The sequence below is a fragment of the Phoxinus phoxinus genome (genome assembly GCF_949152265.1).
Source record: "Phoxinus phoxinus genome assembly, chromosome: 22".
NCBI classification, from domain to species: domain Eukaryota; kingdom Metazoa; phylum Chordata; class Actinopteri; order Cypriniformes; family Leuciscidae; genus Phoxinus; species Phoxinus phoxinus.
Window position 1 is genome coordinate 4,016,421 of NC_136897.1, and position 22,580 is coordinate 4,039,000.

Below are 22,580 nucleotides of genomic sequence, written 5' to 3' on the forward strand. Positions count from 1 at the left end.
TATTTTATCAGGGTTGGCAATCTTTTGGATACAGATACATCAACTTTCAAGATTTTTGCTACATTAAACGGAGTGAACATTTTTACAATAAAATGACAATTAAATATACAATTTTAAGCATGTAATATTCCTCTAATGGGGGTTATTTTCTGTAAAACAGGTCACATTGCTTCCGGTTCAGGTCTTTTCTATGGGCTTCGTTAAATGTAGAGCCTTTAAAGGAGTGAGCAAAGTTGAGCATAAAGGCCCTGAAATACTTCAAGCGAAATCGAAGAACGAACTAATGTGACTCATTTCGGACCAAATCAGACCAAAAACAAACTTTGTTTGGAGTTCGTTTTGGGAGCTCGAAACAGCTTGCCAAAGCGCCAAACGCAGCCCAATTTTTCTAACCTCACATATTCTCATGTATGCTCACCTTGCGCATGTGGCTTGACTAGTTTGCACCAAGTAATTGGTCCACATGCAAAACTGCCCCGGGCCATTGTATCACAGTCGAAAAATAAAACTAATTGGCACAACAACAAACTACTTAAGGACGCAACAAGAGACTCCCACATTGATGAGCACTTGCGTGAGGGGGTTAAGGGACACCCGCAACTACAAACTACAAAGACATGTTTATCACTCACAAAGTAACTTCTGGCACTTTCTAGTGTGCATGTGTCAACCGGCTGTGCTTGCGCATGATATTAAATGTATAATACAGTACTTTTTAATGTGCTGAGTGCTCGCATCAAAATGGAAGTACACTTTGGACTTAAGGTTGCAGACGCCTGCCATAGAGCATCGTAAACGAGATGAATAGTAAAAAAAAAAATTTTTTTTTTTTTACCTTGTGTTCAGATCGAACCTGCAAGATGTGGAACCTGGTGACCGGACAGGAAATCGTGACCCTGAGAGGACATCCTAACAACGTAGTGTCTGTCAAATACTGCAGAAACTCCAGCCTGGTCTTCACCGTTTCCACATCGTATATCAAAGTATGGGACATTCGTGATTCTGTCAAGTGTGTCCGAACATTCACGTGAGTATCTTTTCAGTGTCTGAAATTGGCAATTAGCTGTAGCATCTGAATGCACCTGGCTTAAAGTTTAGAAAGAAAGTGTAAACTTTGTCCGCCCATCATCAGGTCATCGGGTCAGGTGGTCTCAGGTGATGCCTGTGCTGGTACAACCACCCGCACCATCACTACAGCCCAGGGCGAGTATCAGATCAACCAGATCGCCCTCAATCCCACCGGATCGGTGCTCTATGCTTCTGCAGGCAACACTGTCCGCACATGGGACCTCAACAGGTGCATTGTTTATTCCTAAGCCAAATACAGGCAGAAGTAGTATTAGCATTTATTGATGAATTCAAAATCCCGCCAGGCAAGTGTGCTGTACAGAGTTCATCACCATGTGCATATTCTGTTCTCAAATTGTTATTATATATGTTGTGGTACAGTAGGCTGATTTTAATATTTTGTGTGCAGAATGCAGGCCACTGGGAAGCTGACAGGACACATTGGGTCAGTCATGTGTCTTACAGTGGGTTATTCTGGAGGAGGCAAGGATCAGGTGATCACTGGATCCAAAGACCATTACGTGAAGGTCCGTTTAAACATTTTAGTTGATTTCCCTTTTATTTATGTCTGTGTTTTTCATATAGACTTCTTCTAAAGCCGTGGGCAAGAGTATTGGCAGTGACATTTTGTGTTTCGCAAAGTTTGCTGCTTCAGTATTTGAAGATTATTTTTTCACATGTTTCTATGGTATACTATGAAAACAAGACTTTTATTGGCAAAAACATTCAATATATGAGTCAATGTTTACAGTGTTGACCCTTCTTCATAACCTCTGCAATTCGCTCTGGCATGCTGGATATCTCTTCTCGCCCTATTAGTGCTCGGAGTTGATCACAATTTGTGGGCTTCTACTTGTCCACGCTCTACTTTTTAGGACTGGCATCAGGCTCTCTCATGGGATTAAGATTCCTGGTCTGGATCCAACATTTCAATGTAATGATCTCTGAGCCACTTCATTATCACTCTTTCTTTGGGACATGGTGCTCCATCATGCTGGAAAATATACACATCAACACCAAATTGCTCTTGGATCATTGGGAGAAGTTGCTCTTGCAGGACGTTTTGATACCACCTGTATTCCTGGCTGTGTTATTGGGAAGAATATTGAGAAAGCCCACTCTCTTGGGTCTCAGGATGCTTCACTCGGCATGACACAGGACTCATGGTTGCGTTCACCTCTTCTTCTCCGGACAATCAATTTTCCAGATGTCCCAAACAGTCGGAAGAGTGCTTCATCAGAGAAAATAACTTTGCTCCAGTCTTCTGCTGTCCAGTCCTTGTACTTCCTGCAGAATTTCAGTCTGTTCTTTGTTTTTCCTGGAAAGAATTGGCTTCTTTGCTGCCCTTCTTGACACCAGGCCGTTGTCCAAAAGCCTTTGTCTCCCTGTGTGTGCAGATGCGCTCATCACACCTGCTGCCAATATTGAGAAAGCTCTGCACTGGCGATGACATGATTCTGTATCTGACAGAATAAGGTCTGTGGTAAACATAACTTAACGATACTTGAACATCTCACACACTCACACCCCAAACTGCCTTATGGCGCTTTTCCATTACCAGTACCAGCTCGACTCGTCTCGGCTCGCTTTTCGCTCCGTTTTCCACTGCAGATAGTACCTCCACAATAGTACCTGGTCGTCATAGCGACGCCGCAGAAAACTGCCATGACGTAATCTTCTACGCGACACACACCCGCTACCCACACACACAGGACAATTGAAGAAATCGAGTGTATGCTGTTTTACATAATATTAGTAATGGGTATATCACGCAATCTCTGGCCAAACTATTTAAAAATGTCTGGGTTATTCAGGATACTCCGTCTGGCGCGTGCAGTGATGACGCAGTGAATAGTGACGATTCTCTCTGACCAATCAGCAGTCTGCCGTGTTTCACGTCACATTTTAGTATCACCTCAGCTCGCTCAGAACCTCGCCGGAGGTGATACGAAAAAAAGTATCTGGAAGCAGGTACAGGTACAACTTTTACACAGTGGAAAACCAAACAAAGGCGAGGCGAGTCAAGGCGAGCTGGTACTGTGTAGTGGAAAAGCGCCTTTATATAGTTACTTATTAGAAACATACATTTGAAAAAACAAAAACATAACAGCTTCAAAATTCTTATTTTCCATATGGGTGTGTGTAATTGACGTTGTGGAGCAAGACGTTAAAGTATCGTCAAGTTATGTTTACCACAGACCTTATTTCACTCATAAATTGAAAAAACCTAGAAAAGAAAATCTAAAAATATTGACAGCCAATCAGAATCCATCCTGCTTCAAAGAGCTCAAGCATTTAAAGCAGCAGATGACAACTATAGCTCTCACTTACAATAAACAGAGCGATATCGTTCGTTGGTGTGGGCGCTAATATACAGTAGTTATCGTTATAATAATTATCTTATAGTTGTCATTCCATTCTTGGTGTGAACGGACCTTAACAAGAAAGTTGAGTTCTGGAACTTTCAGTATGTTTTTATTTTTATTTTTTTATTACTATGTCAAAAAGGTGAAGGAAAATTGTATTTCTCAATTCATGACTCCTTTAATGCAGATATTTGACATTGCGGAGGGAGCCCAGGGCAACATCGGACCGGCTCATAACTTCGAGCCCCCTCATTACGATGGGATTGAGTGTCTCGCTGTGCACGGTGACATACTGTTCAGTGGTTCCCGTGACAACGGCATTAAGAAATGGGATCTGGGACAGCAGGAACTGATTCAGGTAAAAATGAAAAGATTACTATTACATGCAAGTGCATTTTGGTCTTGTATTAATGCGTGATGACGTAATGTCATGTCACACGAACCCCACCCATAATATACACCCTGTTTATAATGTATTAACTATTTATGGTTAAATATATTAATTCCTGTGTTATGTACAATCATCACACTGTAGATTACAGTCAAAGCAAAGAGGCATGTGTGGAGAATGTTTTTCCTTTTCCCGTAATTACCAAAAGAAACTAGGATGAAATGTTGATTTAGTCTTTCAAAAAATGTCAGTAAGATTTTTTTTAAAGTTAAATATTAATTTAGGAAAAAATGGCAAAGAACTGTGTGACTATTAAGCTGTAAGTGCTTTAAAGAGATTAAATTGTATTAAAGTTAAGACATGATTGACAGCGACAAAATTACAATATCCCAAAAATAATATATACACAGACAAATGATGTTTCATAAGGTAATAATCCAGCGTTTACCTATTGTTCCTGTGTCAATAGATGTAGAATAGCTTCATTCGTCACTGGAGGTTGACGTCACGGCGCTCTGACTGCTGAGGAAGCTCTTAGTAATAAGTTTGATTTGAATGGTTTCTCCAGCTGATTATATTAGACAAAAACACATTCCAACGTTTCCCATCATCCAGAGCCAAAAGGTCAAAAATAATGGAAGATTATTATAAGACGACATGAAAATGGGTTCGACATATCTAGTCTCCTACCCGTCAAGGATATTTGAATTATGTATTACACAGGTAAATTTCATTGTCGTGTTGATAATTTCATCGCATTTTGATGCAGAAATTGGAAATGTAGAATAAATATCACCTGGAGAAACAATGTGCCATGATGACTGAAGCTCTTTAAATGCATTTACCTGTACATTTTATTGTAAATTTTATGGCATGTAGATGAAAGATTCCGCTTTATATCATTTCTTTTCATTATGCAAATGTATGCAGCAGCTCCCTCACTCTTATAATAAATACACACGCACATCTGGGCTAAATCAGTCCACAGCTGTTATTGCACATCCATATCTTTTTTTTTTATTATTATTTTTATTGACTGACAGAATTCCCCTCAATAGGAAGACGCTTAAATCCCAGTGCAGTTAACAATGTGTAAGCAGTGAGTTTATCTAAACACACACATTACTTCCTCGCCTGTCCTCTCTGATTGAACCACTGCGTATTTGCCAAGATAAAGTGCTTTGGTTGCTCTCTTTTATGAGGACGTCCGTCCGCTTCCCCACAGGCCTGTTGGCAGAATCAGCTGGAGCTTGGTGGTTAAAACAAGATTTATAATTCTCTTTTATACCATCTGTATAATCCTTCTTTAGTATCTAAATTTCATTTTATATTTATATCTATGTTTATTACATGGCTTGGTTGAATTCTAATGTAGAATGCGGTCTGTTATTTCTTGATAACACACCGCTGCTAAGGATAACACACCGTTGCCATGAAAAACAGAGCGTTGCCATGAACACGGTGTTCTTTAGCGGAAGCAATTCAATCGTTTTTAAATCAATAAACTTCTTTTTAAATCAATATTTTGTGTCAAATTATTGATCTATTTGGTAGGTAGCCATGTAATAAGCGGGATAATGTAGTACGAGGTCGGTTGTTATAGCGAATACAACCCCTTCAGGCTTATTCAAGACCTAATTCAAGTCCTAATCAGCCTGTCGGGGTTGTATTCGCTATAACAACCGCCACGTTATACATTATCCCTTACCAATTACTCTGAGGCTTGTTTAAATTTTAATTTGGCTAGTTTGTTGAACTCATTTGTAGTCTTATTATTAGTGGTGCTTGCTGTCACTTTTACTTTAGCTGAGGTTAACCCCTAAACTGAGTTAAAGAGGCGGTTTTCAAAGTCTTGATTTTGTTTTTGGGGTCATCTCTTCTGCTTAACTAGTTATAATAAACATCAATGAACATCAGAAGGTATGTTGAAAGATAAAGTACAACTGAAATCTGTACATCACATGTAATCGTTCAATCTGTGTTTCAACCACAGGTGTCAATAAAACGGCTGGTAAACAATGTCATATAACGTTACATTACGTCACATTTACCTCAGAAAAGCCATTCATCAGCATTTATGAATTGTTAGTCAGCTAGAAAAATGAACTTAGAGATGAGCATTTTGCTGAATATATGCACTATATTGCATATTCATTATAATTTGACCTGTTCTTCAATTAATGTGTTTCAATAAATCCATTTTATGACAGCCACGATTTAAATGTTTATATATAAAAAAAATTGTCGAAAAATAATTATGTAATTAAAAATGTATTATAACGTTATTATAAAAACTTCCTTATGTGTAATTTAAATGTACGTACCGGTAGCCTACAAATCAATTCACTTTAACCTTTAATATTATAATGATGTAATAACTGGGGTTCCCTGTATAGCTTATATAAATATTTGAGAGATATTTTTTTCTTTGAGGAAATTTCAGGTCTGCATATTCTCCATTGTTGCGGCTCCTCTCTTCCCAGTCTGTCAGTAACGCTCTGTTTAGTTCCTGTCTCTATGAAGCCCCTCCCTTTGAAAAACACAATGTGCTCTGATTGGTCGGCTGGATCAGTGTGCTGTGATTGGACAAGCGCTTCGAGTGTGTTTGAGAAATGTCCCGCCCCTTTCCATAACCACCAGTTTCAACGCACTAACTAACTCAACCAGACCTTTTTTTGCATATGAATTATTTAAATGAGGAATACTGTGACATGTTTGTGACAAACTCAAGACTACAATGGAGGCGTTTCAGGGAGTTCAGAAACAGTGACACATATGATATAGAGAATAACTCCGCTGGAGGGACTTTGTGCTTTTATAGAGGAGAGGTGGTCTAAAAATCGAATGTTTCTTATTTCTCCACAGCAAATCCCAAATGCGCACAAGGATTGGGTGTGTGCTCTGGCGTTTGTTCCCGGGCGGCCCATGCTCCTCAGCGCCTGCAGGGCGGGAATGCTCAAAGTGTGGAACGTGGACAACTTCACGCCCATCGGAGAGATTAAGGGCCATGACAGTCCCATCAATGCCATCTGCACTAATTCCAAACAGATCTTTACTGCCTCCAGGTACGTAGCTCATGCAGGAAGAAGATACATTAGTAGTGATACGCAACTCATGCACAATGTTGTGTGTTCGGTTCTTTCAGTCTTTTAGTGGACTGGTCTGCAAAAGAAGCACACATTTTCAGACTTGAACACTAATGGCGTGTTCACACCAAACACGATTTTAATTATTTGCGCAAGTAGATTACATTCAAAATCAATGCATAGACGCAAATTCGCGCTGGGATGCTCGATATTTGCCTCAAAAAATTTCGACTCGAGTGGAAAATTCGCATGCCGCTTAGAAATTTTGTTGTTGTTGTTGATGATGTGTGTGAAGAGGCTCCTTTTCGCACAATGTTTTTATTCGTGCGAGTGATGCGGAAAACAAGAAACATCCCGCGAGTAATCTAGAGCGAGTAACGCGATGCGAATATACACTTCGCGCTTGGGGTGAACACAAGATGTGATGAAACTCAATCATTTATTCAACCGATTTGTTCAAAGCTGATTCGTTCAGGAGCAAATCAAGTGGCTGGCTTTATGAGCTGAGCATGAATGGATGGGGACCGAACCACTGCTGTGTGTTACTCAGAGATGCACTACAGTTCTGCTGTGGCTTTGCTTGGAACTGCGCTATCTGGACAAAAGTATTGGGACACGCCTCTTAATTATTGAATTCAATAGTTTCAATCAGACCCATTGCCACGGCTGTATAAAATCAAGCATCTAGCCATGCAGTCTGCGTTTACAAACATTAGTGAAAAGATGGGTCTGAAGAGCTCAGTGAATTCAAGTGTGGTACTGTGACAGGATGCACCATTGCAATAAATCACTTCGTGAAATTTCATCCCTGCTAGATATTCCACGGTCAACTGTAAGTGGTATTATTGGAAAGTGGAGGCGTTTAGGAACAGCAGGAGTATATAGTAGGGTACTACATTTGGTTTGAAATGCACTTTAAACCTTTGAAACCTTTACTTTGACCATTAAAAAAAAATTCTATATAGTATGAATGTGGGTAGTATGAATGCAATTTGGCATCTGCCATGTTGTCATTGTCATGTGACCCACGACATCAGTTGCGTTGCATTACCTCCAGTCACAAATCCTCTCCTGTGGCCTCATGGGATCGTAAAGTGTCCATTGAATGCACACTTCAGACTCGCTTGAAGTAGTAGGTTTAGATACTGTTTACTATATAATATAGAAGTAGGCATGTTCAGACACAGCATTTTATATTATATTATAGAAATATAAGACAAACTCATACAGAGGCAGTTTTGCACCCATATATTGAATTTAGGGTGATTGTTACTGCTTTCAACTAGACTACATCATGCAATGAAAGCATGCTCTCAAGACAAAATGACTGCCTTCACATCATTAAAACAACAATTACGATATTACGGTAGACGATACATATTGTACACGCCTAGTTTAAAGAATTTAAATGTCACGTAATGTGTGGAAATACATTGATCTAAAAGACGAATTGTTAGTTCGAAAGACCCTGTTCGTAGGTTGAACTTCCCAAATTAGCAGAAAGTTCTCAGGTGCATTGGGAACACAAGATGAAGAGAACAGGTTTTAAATATGGTAATTTTGAAATGATAATATAAGCAGTTATTTACGGCGCTAAATGGGTCATCAGCTCAACGAGTCCGTTACGTGTTGCTCGTCTGTTTCTGTGACACTGTTCAGTCTCGTACTCTCTTGTGACGTCTTTTTTTCCAGACAGTAGACTACTTAGAAATGTTCACTCAGACTAATATGTTGTTAAGACCTACTTTTGTGCATTTCGGGGTGCTGGTTTGTAGAGCAGATGGTGCAGGGCAGGCAGGGGATTGTGGGATTGTTTGACTGTTCTTCATTAACGGCTCTCCTGTTCCTTCATCTCTCTCTCTCTCATGCCTTCATAACTGCAGTGACTGTCGTGTGAAGTTGTGGAGTTATGTCCCCGGGCTCACGCCCTGTCTGCCCCGTCGGGTCCTGGCCATCAAGGGCCGGGCCACCAGCCTCCCATGAGCCTCCACTAACCACCTCCTGCCTGCTTCCCTCTGGTACTGTCCTTTCTCTAGCTCATCTTCTTATGTCTCTCTGCTTCAGTACTTCTCTCCTCTTTTCCCTTTTCCCTCTGTCAAGTCCTTCGCTGAAACTCGCACAACAGCATATTACCACATGAAAGTGGTCGTTTCAGCCTCAGTGTGCCTATGGTTATCAGATGCGTATTGCACATAAAACAATCTTCCAGAACTTCAAGTAAAAATCTTAAGAATGTATCAGCCAATGGCTAATGATAGACATTATTTAGTCGCACAGAGTGAAGAATTACTTGCATATGCGAGGGTTGTTATATTCAGAAAGTGTGCAAACATTTCAACCGAATTTTTTTTTAAATTAGTGTAAATGTAAAGACAAGGGGAGCTTGTAAAGTTTTAAAGTCAGCATGAAACGGAAGTTGCACAAGTCTTTTCTTCCCTATTGGGATGTATATCCGAGAGAAACGGCTTCTGGAACAAGTCAAAATGTAGGGCGGGGCTTTTGCCCGTGAGTTTTGATTGGATGGTTGTGGCTTGTGATTGGTGGAGCTCATGTGAGTGACAGGTTGCCCCGCCCTCGTCATCAGAGAAGAGATGCTGCAAGAGGAAGTTATTCTGATTCAAGATTATGAGGCATATGAATTAAAAAAATATATGTGCATGGATAAATCATTTATAATAAATACTGAAATATTCCATAAAAAATTTGAGAATTGTCCATTTTGATGTCATGTTGACTTTAAATCCCCCCCCCCCCCCTGAAAATTTAAAATAGACCAAGAGAGATACATAAGTGAGGATTTAGGGAGAGGACGCGAGTTTCCAAGTGTATTCCACTGGAATAATTCATGAGATGTTGTTCATTAAGTCACTGTGAGCAGTTGTGGTGTCGTCTTCACATTGCTGGAGCGGAACAAAAAGAAAAACAAGAAGAAAACAAGAAGAAAAAAACAAGAAACTACAACACAGTGCTTTGTAAAAATGAAGGAGCTGTTGCTACAGAAGGTCTTGTGATATAAATATCACATAGAAGCTTTACAATATTTTACTGACAGATATTATTAGAGGTAGACGGGAAATGTTTAACCCAGTCCTTCAAAGTGACAGATAATAACACTCGCTCTGCATTCAAATGCACAATTTCCCATCATTTTGTAAACATTTGAACAATGTTGTGAACAAGAGCTCTCACCCATCAGTGAATTCTATTCAAATCATGGCAACACTTTACTACAAGATTCATTAGTTAATAACTAACAATGAGCAATACATTTGTTACAGTATTTATTAATCCTTGTTAATGTCAGTTAATAAATCGATTGATCGTTCATGCTATTTCACAGTGTATTAACTAATGCTAACAATTTTGTAAATATTTTAATTATGTATTAGTAAATGTTGAAATTAACTAATTAAATAAATGCTGTAGAAGTATTGTTCATGTTAACTAATGAAACCTTATTGTAAAGTGTTACCCAAATCATTTTGTTTATGATGTGACGAATCTGTTTAAAATTAGTAATTTTTCCACAATTTATAATAATTTAATATTTATTGTAATATATCAGCATAAAAGACACAATTTTGTGTAAGTATCTATATGAAAATCAGTAAATATGTTATTTTTATTATTTTCTCTCTAACATGAATCTGACTCCTCAGTATATTGAAGCGACTAGGCCGTTTACTCCTGGTTGAGTGGGTTGACCGGGCCGTCTGTAACACTGCTGGTCAAGCGGAGTTGTATTCTGGCAGACACTGGAGCAAAGGCGTGACCGTTCCTGAAGTTTAAAGACGAGCTGAGCGAATGCGCTCGAGGGGACGTGAGCTGCACGATGTCTGAGAGCAAACTACACGGCTCGGCTGCGTCATTTGGTTGTTGTCAATTATTTCTCACTCTGTCAGTTGTACATCATCCCTCTCTGTGTGCTTCTTCCGTCGGTCTCCAGCCCTCTCGTACTTTGCACCAGTTTCGTTTCACAGGCCAGCTTCTCAGATGTGTGATTCCACAGAACTTTCCCTCGGCTCTTTCGCTTTGGCCCAGTAAAGAAGAATTGCGCTAATTAAACTCCGTGTTGTTTTTCCCCATTTCAGTGTTCTTGTCTTTCAGAGAGCAATAAAAACTTATTGCACCTTCAATTGTGTTGAACACCGGTGGCGTAAATCCTTTTAATTGGTTCAAGTTAAGGTCTAGGTACCACAAGATACATCATACCATCGCCCTGCTTTACCAGGATCCACTGCAGGATTGTTGTTTTCAGCTGGTCATGTGTTCGCATAAAGCCAAAGTGATGTTAGCAAGACATGTGCATGTTAGAAATATAGGCTAAAACATTCTTGTGAAACATTTTTCATTAATTTATATATATATACTGTATATATATATATATCTCACAAAAGGGTGAGATTAATTGCAATTATATATACAGTATATAATTGCAATTAATCGCATCCTTTTGTGAGATTAATCGCATACTTTTTGGGAAATTAACCATACACCATACGTCCATTTAGTCATCATCGTTTACTATATCTAGCAATCTATCAGATTGAAGGATAATTCTCAAACAAATTCTGTGCAAGCTTTTTTTCAAGGTAGGCATACACATTTTTTTTTCTCTTTCATAAAAAGGACACTTTGAGAATCCAAAAGGACACCTAATAACCAAATGACTTAAAGAATCATAAGTGTATGTACACCAAAAAAAAAAAAAAAACATAACATAACACAACTTTTCAGAATTCAGAATGGGGAATAATGATTAAAAAATATACTATAAATATACACTTTTTTTGTTTTTACTTCATCCTTTTAACTTCAAAACTCTATCCTAATATTTTACGTAAATTTGCTTATCAAGTGATTTTTTCTTTCTTTCTGGAAACACACACACAGTATATATATATATATATATGTATATCTTGTCAATCGATAAAAAAAATAACTAATTAATCGCACATTAATTTTTCTGAAATTAATCTGAATTCATTTTGATTAATAAAACTGAACATTAAAGGTTTTAATATATTTTTATTTTATTGTAATAATTTCACATTTAATCTCCAAATTACAAAGACAGTAGTTATATTTAAAATATTTGTTTAATAGCATCTTTTTATGAAAGAAGGCCAGTCTTACCGTTTTCTTTGTTTTTGAGTTTTGACCCATGTAACCTAGATACGTCTAACAGGTATGAAATATACAGAAATTTAATATTTATCAAACACTTCAGTCTTCACTGCATAAATGATAAATGACATATAGATTAATCCTTCTTAGATAATGCATTAATTACGTTAAATATTACGCATTTAACGTGTTAAACTGAACAAATGAATTGCCTGTGTTAACGCGTTAATTTAGAGTTTTGAGTGCGCTAATATATATATTAAATGATCTCAAGTGAATGAATCAGTTTTTTTTCTAGAAAAATAATGACATCTTTATAAATATGCACTTATTTGAACTTTATCCCAACCTAATGACTCGTTCATTTGCATCCCGCTGCGATTCAGAACTCATCTTCTTCTTCCGAGACGCGGTGTGTTAGTTGAGATGCGAGCGTGTGGTTCTGTGGGCTGCTTCACACAGCAGGGTTTTGATTTTTATTGGGATAAAGCAGTTCATGCGCCTAATTGGTGAGCTGAGCGGGGACTCGTGTGGCGGTTCCCTTTGTGAACTCTGGGTTTTGATGTCTGTGCCGTCTCTTCAGTCTGAAGATTCTCTGTCTTTCTGATTATTGGCCTTATGCATCTCCTCCACCTCTCATTTTATGTTTGTTTCTTCCATCCCACAGTGACATGAGAGTGAAGATTTGGAATCCGAAGATGGGGAAGAAAAGGTGAAGATCCTCCTTTTGGAAAGATTGTTATCGATGCTGCCTTTTTGGGCTAATTGGACACCACAACTTTAGGTGTCCGAAACCGACCTTGGGAAGAAGGCCAGGGGTCAGCCGTCTCAATCCAGAAGGCCAGTTTCAAGATGAGACACAGCCGTCTGCTTTAGAGGACACGCAACTCTTTCATCCGCATCCGAGAAACACGATCGTCTGAGGAACTGCGCTTGCTTTCTTCTGGATGTTTTAAGGTGCCATTTTGGTGATGCCGAAACTGTATAATCTGTACAATGAAGTGTCCTTCTGCACTTCCTGTCTAAACGAAAACAAGTTCTTGAGATCTGTAGCTGCTGATTTTACTTCTGAATATTTATCATGTCAAGGAAACTGGAAACTTTTTTTTTTGATTCTTAGAAAGCCATATGACTTTAGCCTTGACCTATTTCCAGAAACTGAATCACTTCTTTTCAGTATCCGGAAGATTTTGTGTTTTCTGAGGTTGAGCAGGTGCAGAGTTGCCGTCAATCCCAGTCCCACGTTCCCTTAAAACATTGTGCAATAGTATTGACCACCACGTTTTCCGATGCCTTCCTCTTCAGGGGGTTTCTCTGAACATTTAAAATAACTAATGGCTTCCTTAAACATTTGTACAGCCCTCTTCCGATAGGCTTCCTTTGCTTTTAACCTCGTTCGCTCCATCCTGCTGTGAATTTTATGTTTTCTACCTCAGGTGTAAAGTTCGATTTTGTGTGTGAAACCTTCACTGATTCTGGTTTCTTGCACTTCTTTATTGTCTTCTAGATGTGTGAACCGAGGTCTCAGAAGTGTCCAGCAGGACTCAGAGTCTGCTGAGTGGGCATTTTGAGGGTAATAAGCCCATCTCTTCGGGGGACTGTAGACTGTAGACGGTAAACTGTAGAGTTTGGTGACGTTTGCAGGCAGCTCTAGGCAGAATTAGATGTTTCCTGCATGTGATCGAAGGCAATGATCCCCTGAGGACAGTAGAAAAGGATTCAGAAGGCTTTGTTTCGTGTAGCTGGACACAGTCCTGGTACGACAAACCGAATTTCAGACAATCTAACACTGGATTGTTGATGTTATTTGGTCATTTTGTTAGCCCTATATTTGTCTATATTATGCCTACCCTCTATAACACTTTAAAACAGAAGTGTTACGAGAATTTGCACAACGCCTTTTGATATTTTCTTTCAGGTGCTCATGCCTGCCTGGTCCATGTTATGTTTTTTTTTAAGGGATAGTTCACTCAAAAATAAAAACTTTTGACTTCCTTTCTTCAGTGGAACTTAAAACGAGAAATGTACTGGATCGTTCAAATGGCACTCTAAAAAATGCTGGGTTGTTTTAACCTAATTTTTGGGTCAAATATGGACAAACCCAAACGTTGGATCAAAAATTTAATTAAAAAATGTAACCCAATGGCTGGGTTTGTCCATATTTGACCCAAGATTGGGTTAAAACAACCCAGTATTTTTTAGAGTGAATGACGCTACATGGGGTGCAGCTTTTGAGCTCCAAAAATTGAGAAAAATAAACCAGTATAATATATAATATTAAAATATATAATATTATATATTATATATTTAATATATAAATTTGGTCTTCTATATTCAGTCTTTTGAAGCCAAACAGTCAATTTTTTTACTTAAAATTAAATTAGTTACTCAATAAAAAAAGAATCTGTTTCTCCTCTGATTCTTGTCCATGTGTATTCAAATGTGCCATTTAAAGAAGTCTCACATCCATAATGACTTTAGTGTGTTTCTCTTGCAAATCTGTCAGACAGGCATGAAGACTTGGAATATAGTGGACTACTTTTAGTAATTCTTTCCATTCATTGTCATTACAACAGCTGGAACAATCTTCTAAACTTCTCCTTTTGTGTTCCATTGAAGAAAGAGTTTGGAACGACAATAAAGTATTACAGGATTCAAATATTCAGGTGATCTATCCCTTTAACCGCCCTAATAAGATGTAAAATCATTCTAAGAAGAACATCAGCCATTGATGTTTCTCACTCCCGTACGAGCCTCCACGATGAAAGCAGCCGTGCTAAAGTAGGTCAGATCAGGCCGTGTGTTTTCCAGTCCTTCTCGGAGTTTCACACCCTGTTAAATGAAGCTGGAAGCCGCCTCCTCTGCCGTGCCTGATGGGGGTTTGTGGGCGTCTGCGAGCTTGTCTTGGTAGAACACATGCAACTTTGTTTATTTTTACGCCATCAATCTTGCTGTGCCACACGCCACTCCCTTCCCTGGCTTTCCCAGATTTACAGTCTTTTTTAATGAAACACATCTATCACAGAGATTTTTTGGGCGGCCTTCGGCAATTCCCCACCTGAACGCAGTCGTGTACACGAGAAGCTCCTATTTCCCGTCGACAGGGATGTGCTTTATCTGATGAACGACCCACTGCACGGAGAATCGCACATCAAGCGCTGCGGGATTCCCAAGCTACGACAAGAGATTTGATCAAATTTGCAAGTTACCCTTTATGATCTGTATATTTTCCTATTTTCAAATACACCGTGATGTGGCATAGCTGCTGTCAGTCATTCAAAGCCACTACAATGAGTTTCTACGGATGAATCTTTAGACTGGAGTCATTTGCATAATGTAAAGCTCATTTACATGCATGCATATTCATGAGGAAGAATGCAGTTGAGACTTCCTTAGCTTTTAGGTTAATAGATTTCTGCCATACACACAGTTTTAGATTGGACAGTAGTGTGTACTGCAGCGTCATTAAGATAGCATCTCTTCCTCATTAAGATTATATGCGAGTTTGCCGTTCTAGAACGGGGAACTATTAACAATATAAGCTGTTTTTGACCAAATTATCAATTTTTGTCCTTTGAAACTGAGCGATGCGCTCATAAAAAGAACAGTTTTTGGACCTTTTCTGTGAAGTCTTTCATAACAAAGCCAAATGTATTAAATAATGATCAGAGAATCTACTTCAAAGAATTTTGTTTTCAAAACTGTGAGAAATGCTGCTTTATACCAGCTTGCATCTTTTTTTAAAAATGCGTCTGTTTTGTTCTTAAAGTGAGATCAAAACGGGCGTCAAACGCGTTGCCAAAGTTTGGTTTAAATAATGTAGTTTAAATAATCTCTTGCACCCCCGCCCCAATTAATCACTTTGCAAAATTGTAGATTTATACTGGTTATGGTTCAAGTAAAACATACAACAGCCTCATTCTGGAAACATGAGCTTAACGAATGTTTGCAAAAGTGCAACAATTTCCACACATCATTGTACGTACAATTTCCACAATTCATTCTGTTGTTTTCAACGATTGAGGTTTAGAAATGGTGTTTGTACTATTCTAATAATGCATCCTATCACAGGCTCAACCCTTTTGTAATAAGTGCCCCTCATTAGTGAGATAACAAAAGACTGTGCGTCTTTTACTCATTTCATTTTAGAAATGAAAAAGCATTGTTTTGAATACCATTTTGAAGCATTTTTTTTTTGGTAGAACTGTAATATGCTTTGGGAAAGGAACTTGTCAAAATGTGCTCAGTATTGCTAGGACTTAAAGACTGTGAAATTGGTTTACGAATACAGTTCCATTACACGTCGTCCACACGGATGATTTCCTCTCTCTCTCTCTCTCTCTCTCTCTCTCTCTCTCTCTCTCTCTCTCTCTCTCTCTCTCTCTCTCTCTCTCTCTCTCCGTTGTGTCTGGAAGCTCATTGGTTTACAAGCTCACAGCTGCAGCTGAGGATTGACAGTTACAACCTTAACTACTCGACGCTCTTCCAGCCATGCCAGTCATTGGCCTGCAATTCCACGTTCCCGGCTTAAAGACAGTCTAACATTTTCGATGTATCTGAAGTTTTTGGGCTTTATCTTTCTTGCGCGTTCAGCTTCACAGCAGTAGTTTACGGGGGTACGTTTAGTGATGTAGCTTTACAGTTGCTTATATTTGATATTCTAGGCCAGTGATGCATGGCATGGACATGCTTTATAAGCTTCTAGATCTGTATAGAATCTGTCAGGAAAGCTTTTCTGTACAGGGGAGATTGTGTCTATTGATCAGCGTAGCGTTAACCTGAGGCTTTGCCCCACTGTAATGCCAAAGGTGACGTCCCGGCTGCCTTACGGGCCACACTGCAATACGCCTGACGCCTTACCTCACTTTCAGCGTGTGCCGTCGCAAAACGCTGCTTTTAAATGAATTTTTTGGAGAAATCTGTTTGAATGGGTGCTTTCTAGTTACCTGGCAACCCAGGTATACAGTTAATACGCAGATTAGAAAAGACATTTAAGTAATAGAGAAAAAGAGGCTGAAATGAAAGGCTGGACTGAACGGTTTATTGATCAGGTGAAGTGTGGCGGGGCGGATACCAACTGCGCTCACGGTGCCTTTCATCGCACGCACTCCTCCCAAGGAATGTAAATGTTTGTACAGACTTTCTTTCTGTTTGTTAAATGTGCATGCGACCAAACTGGGTGTAAAATATCTGACTGTAAATACTGTACAGGTTTTATTTAATGACGGTTCAAGCATTCCTCCAGGAAAATAAATATAAAAAAATATTTAAAAAATGAAATCATTTGTGCATTTTCTTTTTTACTCGTAGCTAGAGTTTGTTCTGAGTGATCTTGTGCTGTTTTCTTGCTGTTTATCTCTGGGATAGAATTACGGTCGAGTTCCTGCCCGTTTCCTGTCTGTGATGAGCCTGCAGATATGATCTGTCCATATACAATATACAATCACTGGCTTGCTGTCATCACACACGTCAGACTACAGGGTGAATCTCATGAAAACAGCAGGCCACATTTCACACCGTAATCAAGAGTGAAAAAAATTATGAAAAGTGTATGCAAATCAATTGTATATGTATATATATATATATATGTATGTATAGTATTTTATAGATTTTTTTATCAATTGTCAGCCATTAAAAATTAGTGCATTCTTCTAATTCATAACAATATATGAATATTTATGTGGAAACCACATAAACGCATTGAAAAATGTGGGGTTGGCAAGGTTATCTTGTATGTTTTTGAAAGAAGGCATTTATTAGTTTAAAAACACAGAAAAAAAACCTTAATATTGTAAAATATTATTGCAGTTTTAAATAACTGTTTTCTATTTAATATATTATAAAATGTCATTTATTCCTGTGATCAAAGCTGAATTTTCAGCATCATTACTCCAGTTTTCAGTGTCACATGATCCTTTAGAAATCATTCTAATATCATGATTTGATGGACATTTCAGTGACACTTTACTTAACACCTTGATATATAAAGCATTATAAAAGTAACTTTAATGCATATTTATGCCTTGTAATTCACCTTATAATGCATTGTATGTTCTCATGAGAGTATAAAGCATTAAAACACATCAAACAACCAATTTCAAATGTAACAAGGGTCTGAAAATATAATGCATTTTCACATTGGTTTGAATTATTTATGAAGAGATATAATGTATTATGCATGACATTATAAATACATTTATAATTCATTATACATAAAGGCTTTAAGTAAAGTGTTACCAACATGTCTTATTATTATGTTGAAAACAGTTGTGCAGGTTAATACAGTATGTGTGTAGAAACCGTGATGAATCTTTTGGTGACTATAAAGGTCATTTATTTGAAACAGAAATCTTTAGTAACTTTCTCTCCCCCAGTTTCACAGACCAGGCTTAAGATAGTCCCAGTCTAAAATGCATGTTTGAGCTGTTTTAACTGAAAGCAACTGGTCTTAAATGATATCAATGCCATTGTTTTGTCTCAAGATTCACACCAGTGATGTTTTTTTCTAAGGCACGTTTATTAAAGCAACTTAAATGTCCTAATTGAACTAAGGCCTAATCCTGGCTTGATCTGTATTTTAGCGAAATGTCTTTACTGCCATTTTTGGTCAATATATTGCATCCTTGCAGTTTCCAGATTTTTCATAATTTTTTTAATGGAAGTGAATATCTTTAGTTAATGAATAAAATAACATTGTAATGTTGCGATGTTAATGACTGTTTTCGTGATGTTCATGTCGCAGATGATACAAATAATGTCTGCTGTTCATAACATGGACCATGTTTGAGGGGAAAAACCTTAGTTATTCATCACCGCAACTGTGATATTTTCCTGGCTAATGGTGACAAAAGACTCGGATGTGACATTTCTAGTAGAGATTGATCGAGGTTTCTGCTTCCCAGCGGATGTCTCTGAAAATGTCGAATTTTGAACTTGCAAAAGCATTTTGCGGTGACAAAAACGTATTTGTAACAACTTTATATTGACTGTTGTTTGAACACTGACTCAGCCGATCTGCGCCGGGCCCTGATGTTGTTACAGAGCGCATAGGGAGATGAAGCTTTCCGGAAAACCAACGCAATTTAAACGCCAGTCATACATCTTCATTCCACGTGTAAATCATCATCATTAACTGGCGAGGCTGTGCTTGTCTTCCTTTCCTCGGGAGGACGAAGGGATGATGATGGACGAGTGGCATCAACGTGATTGAGGCGATACGGCTGTAGAATGGTAGGATCTCTTTCAGACCGTTCACAAACATCCTCCATCACACCCTCCGGCCCTCAATGCAATCTTCATAGTTCACCTCAGGTCCTTCCAAACCCATGTGACAGTATTTCAGTGATGTATTTGGGTAGTTCATAAGTTAGTTTTACCATGATTAAAATGACATAAATTATAATAGTTTAGCAAAGCACTTCAGTTTACTGGTGTTAACTCGCTCTTTAGCTTCAGCTCACGCACCTCAATCCCCAATATTATTGACCGTCATTTTTCTTTTCTTTTCAAGGTTTGAATCTTGCCGTGTTTATTGTTCCCTTTCGAGGGAACTCTCATTGCATCGAAAGACGACACTATGGGGAACGCCTTCAGCGTGACTCTTCTGAAGCCTGTGTGGAACTAGTCGCATGTGACGGCGTAGCGGAAGCTATTAAGAGACGTCAGAGACAGTGTCAGCTTCTGGTCTTCAGCAAGCGTTCTATGTTGCCTAGAGTCTACAGACCGTGTGCGTCCCCTTGCCCACGCTGTATGAGCGAGGGTGACATACACTCGCTCTGTGTAATGTGTTAGGGAGTGGAGCATGCACAGGCAGCGCTCGAGGGTGCTGTCTCTGCAAACTGTGATCTGCTGCCCCTCAGAACGCTTTCGTTCACACACCGAGGTGTCGAGATCATGGAATAAGCCGTTCTCGTCACATTTGTCGAGCCCGAATGTCCATATTTATTAATCTATTTTGGGCCCGAAAGAGAACGGCTATGGGGTGATGCCACGGGTGCAAGAGACACTGGCATCTTATCTTTTACCTGACGCTGTGTCATCCCTAAAGGCTCCGGCGCTGCCCTCCAAACCCTGCCGTACTACATCGGCTTTGGTGGGCAAGAGATATATGGCGGCGGGTCGGGCTGGTGCATGCCTGCATACGATGGGGATTATGCAGACATACCAGGCTAACCTCCTTAAAGAGATGGACGACAGTGGGGAGGTCGCGCTCGACGATGTTAAACAACATCTCGCTCCTCCGCGGAGCCCTCAGGAAATGGATGTATGCTTCCCGGCGCCTTGCATGCTTCGGGACGTATCGGTTTCCAGCTAACGCAAATCGCAGTGTCCGCCTGAAAACGTTGCGCCCCTGTCAAGTTTGCTTCCTCTCACATGTTCTGTAGAAAATATAAATCTGTTTTCTCCTGCCAATCAGTCGCTTCAGGGCACTGAAATCCTGCTACACGCAACACCAGAGGTATGTCTCGAGAGACTGATCCCCTAGTGGAATATCTAGACACCTGGAAAGGTCTTCAAAATATATCTGGAAAAGGAGTACAGAATTCAGTTTGAGTATCGTCCATCAAAATTCAGCGGGGCAGTTCATACCTTTGTCATCCCCGAGCAGGGTCGGGCCATAGAGCATGTTCCTCCTCACAAGAGGGAGGCCGTGTTCTACAGCTGGTACTTCATAGTTCCCAAAAAGGATGGGGGTTTACGTCCTATTATAGATCTCAGGGTATTGAATTGGTCTCTGAGGAGATTCAAGTTCAAGATGCTAACCATACCTATAATCGTGAGTCTGATCAGGTACGTGGACTGGTTTGTCACGATAGATCTAAAAGACGCTTACTTCCACATATCCATCCTTCCCCAACACAGAAGATTCCTGATGTTCGCCTTCGGGAGAAAGGTGTACCAATATTGGTTTCCACCATTCGGCCTAGAATTGTCTCCTCGCACCTTCACAAAATGCATGGATGCTGCTCTAGCTCTACTGAGACTTCACGGCATTCGTATCCTCAATTATATCGGCGACTGGCTCATTCTAGCACAGTCAGAGGAAATGGCGGTTCGGTATCGAGATGTCATTCTGCGCCATCTGAGGTGCCTGGGGCTGAGACTCGATGTCAAAAAGACTTAATTTCTCATCAGAGAACTATGTTTCTGGGATTAGTATGGGACTCAGTGAAGAGGTGGGCACAGTTGTCTCCTGCTCGTATAAACACCATCTTGACTACAGTCACCAAGCTAGGCCAGGCCAGGCCATCACTGTCAAACACTTTCAAAGAGTTCTGGGGCTCCTGGCAGCAGCGTCCAACGTAATACATTTTGACCTGCTGTACATGAGGCCGCTACAGTGGTGGCTCAGGACCAGAGGGTTTTACCCGAGGTAACGATCGAAGTAATGTGCCGGTGCCTTTCGTTCTTTGGTCATGTGGAAGAAACCATGGTTCCTGTCCCAGGGCTCTGTATTGGGAGCACCGTGTCAGAGAAAGATAGTGACTACCGATGCGTCCCTCACAGGCTGGGGAGCGGTCATGGAGGGCCGCTACACCAGGGGTCTTTGGAAGGACCATCATCTTTCATGGCGCATCAATTGCCTGGAGATGTTGGCAGTGTTTCTGGCTCTGAGACCCTTCCTTCCGGACCTCAGAGGCCATCATGTTCTATTATGAACAGACAATACATCGGTGGTCTCATATATAAATCAGCAGGGGGTCTGAGGTTGCGCCCTCTATGCAGACTGGTGCATCAGGTTCTTCTGTGGTCCAAGGGCAAACTACTCTCAGAGCAATGTTTATGCCCGGGGGACAAAAATGTGGAGGCAGACATCCGGGGAATGGAGACTCAACCCCGAGATGGTGGAGTTAATATGGAGGAGGTTTGGCCAGGCGGAAGTGGATCTGTTCGCCTCTCTCGAGAACACACACTGTCCGCTTTGGTTTTCCATCACGCATCCAGCTCCTCTGAGGCTGGATGCCAAGGTACAGGCGTGGCCGAGACTACGTCTGCTCCCAGAGGTTCTAGAAAGGGTCCGGCAGCATGGGGTCAGCCTGCTTCTAGAAGCCCAATACTGACCAGCCCGAGTATGGTTTTCATAGCACTTCTAGCAGGACCTCTGTGACCAATCCCAATCAGGAGGGACCTTCTATTTCAGGCCGAGGGCTCAATACACCACCCCCTGCCAGAGCTGTGGAAGCTGTCGGTCTGGCCCCTGAGGGGGAACCAACTCGTAAATGCTGGTCTCTCAACTGAGGTTGTTGAGACCATTCGAAACCCTAGAGCCCCCTCCACGAGGAAACTTTATGCCTTAAACTTTATGCGTACGAGGTGCGCAATTTTCCTTCGCCTCTCCTGATAAGAGCCCTCTCGACTAGAGGAGTGGCATCCTCTAAGACCCTGCTAGCAGGGGTTTCCCTTCAAGAGGTTTCTGATGCCGCTGGCTGGGCTTCCCCACACACCTTCATAAGATATTACAGCCTGGATCTGCCCTCTACACCGTATTCACAAGTACTCACGTCTTGAGTTGTGCCAGATTGCTTCACACAAGGACAGACA

General features: G+C 40.2%; 1 protein-coding gene across 5 annotated transcripts in view; it reads left to right on the top strand.

The window, feature by feature from the left end:
• kif21b (kinesin family member 21B) overlaps window positions 1-14,036 on the top strand; it is an 86,612-nt gene extending 72,576 nt beyond the window's left edge. For 3 of the 5 annotated variants that reach the window (XM_079597693.1, XM_079597696.1, XM_079597692.1), the window contains 7 exons: window positions 847-1,027; window positions 1,133-1,297; window positions 1,478-1,595; window positions 3,622-3,792; window positions 6,691-6,890; window positions 8,795-8,929; window positions 12,706-12,836. In XM_079597693.1, the coding sequence (XP_079453819.1) occupies window positions 847-1,027; window positions 1,133-1,297; window positions 1,478-1,595; window positions 3,622-3,792; window positions 6,691-6,890; window positions 8,795-8,894 (935 nt within the window). In that variant the 3' untranslated portion in view covers window positions 8,895-8,929; window positions 12,706-12,836. Of the gene's footprint in view, window positions 1-846; window positions 1,028-1,132; window positions 1,298-1,477; window positions 1,596-3,621; window positions 3,793-4,294; window positions 4,376-6,690; window positions 6,891-8,794; window positions 8,930-12,705 lie in introns of those variants that run through there. The other 2 variants (XM_079597694.1, XM_079597695.1) reach the window with 2 other exon arrangements.
• Window positions 14,037-22,580: the final 8,544 nt, after the last annotated feature.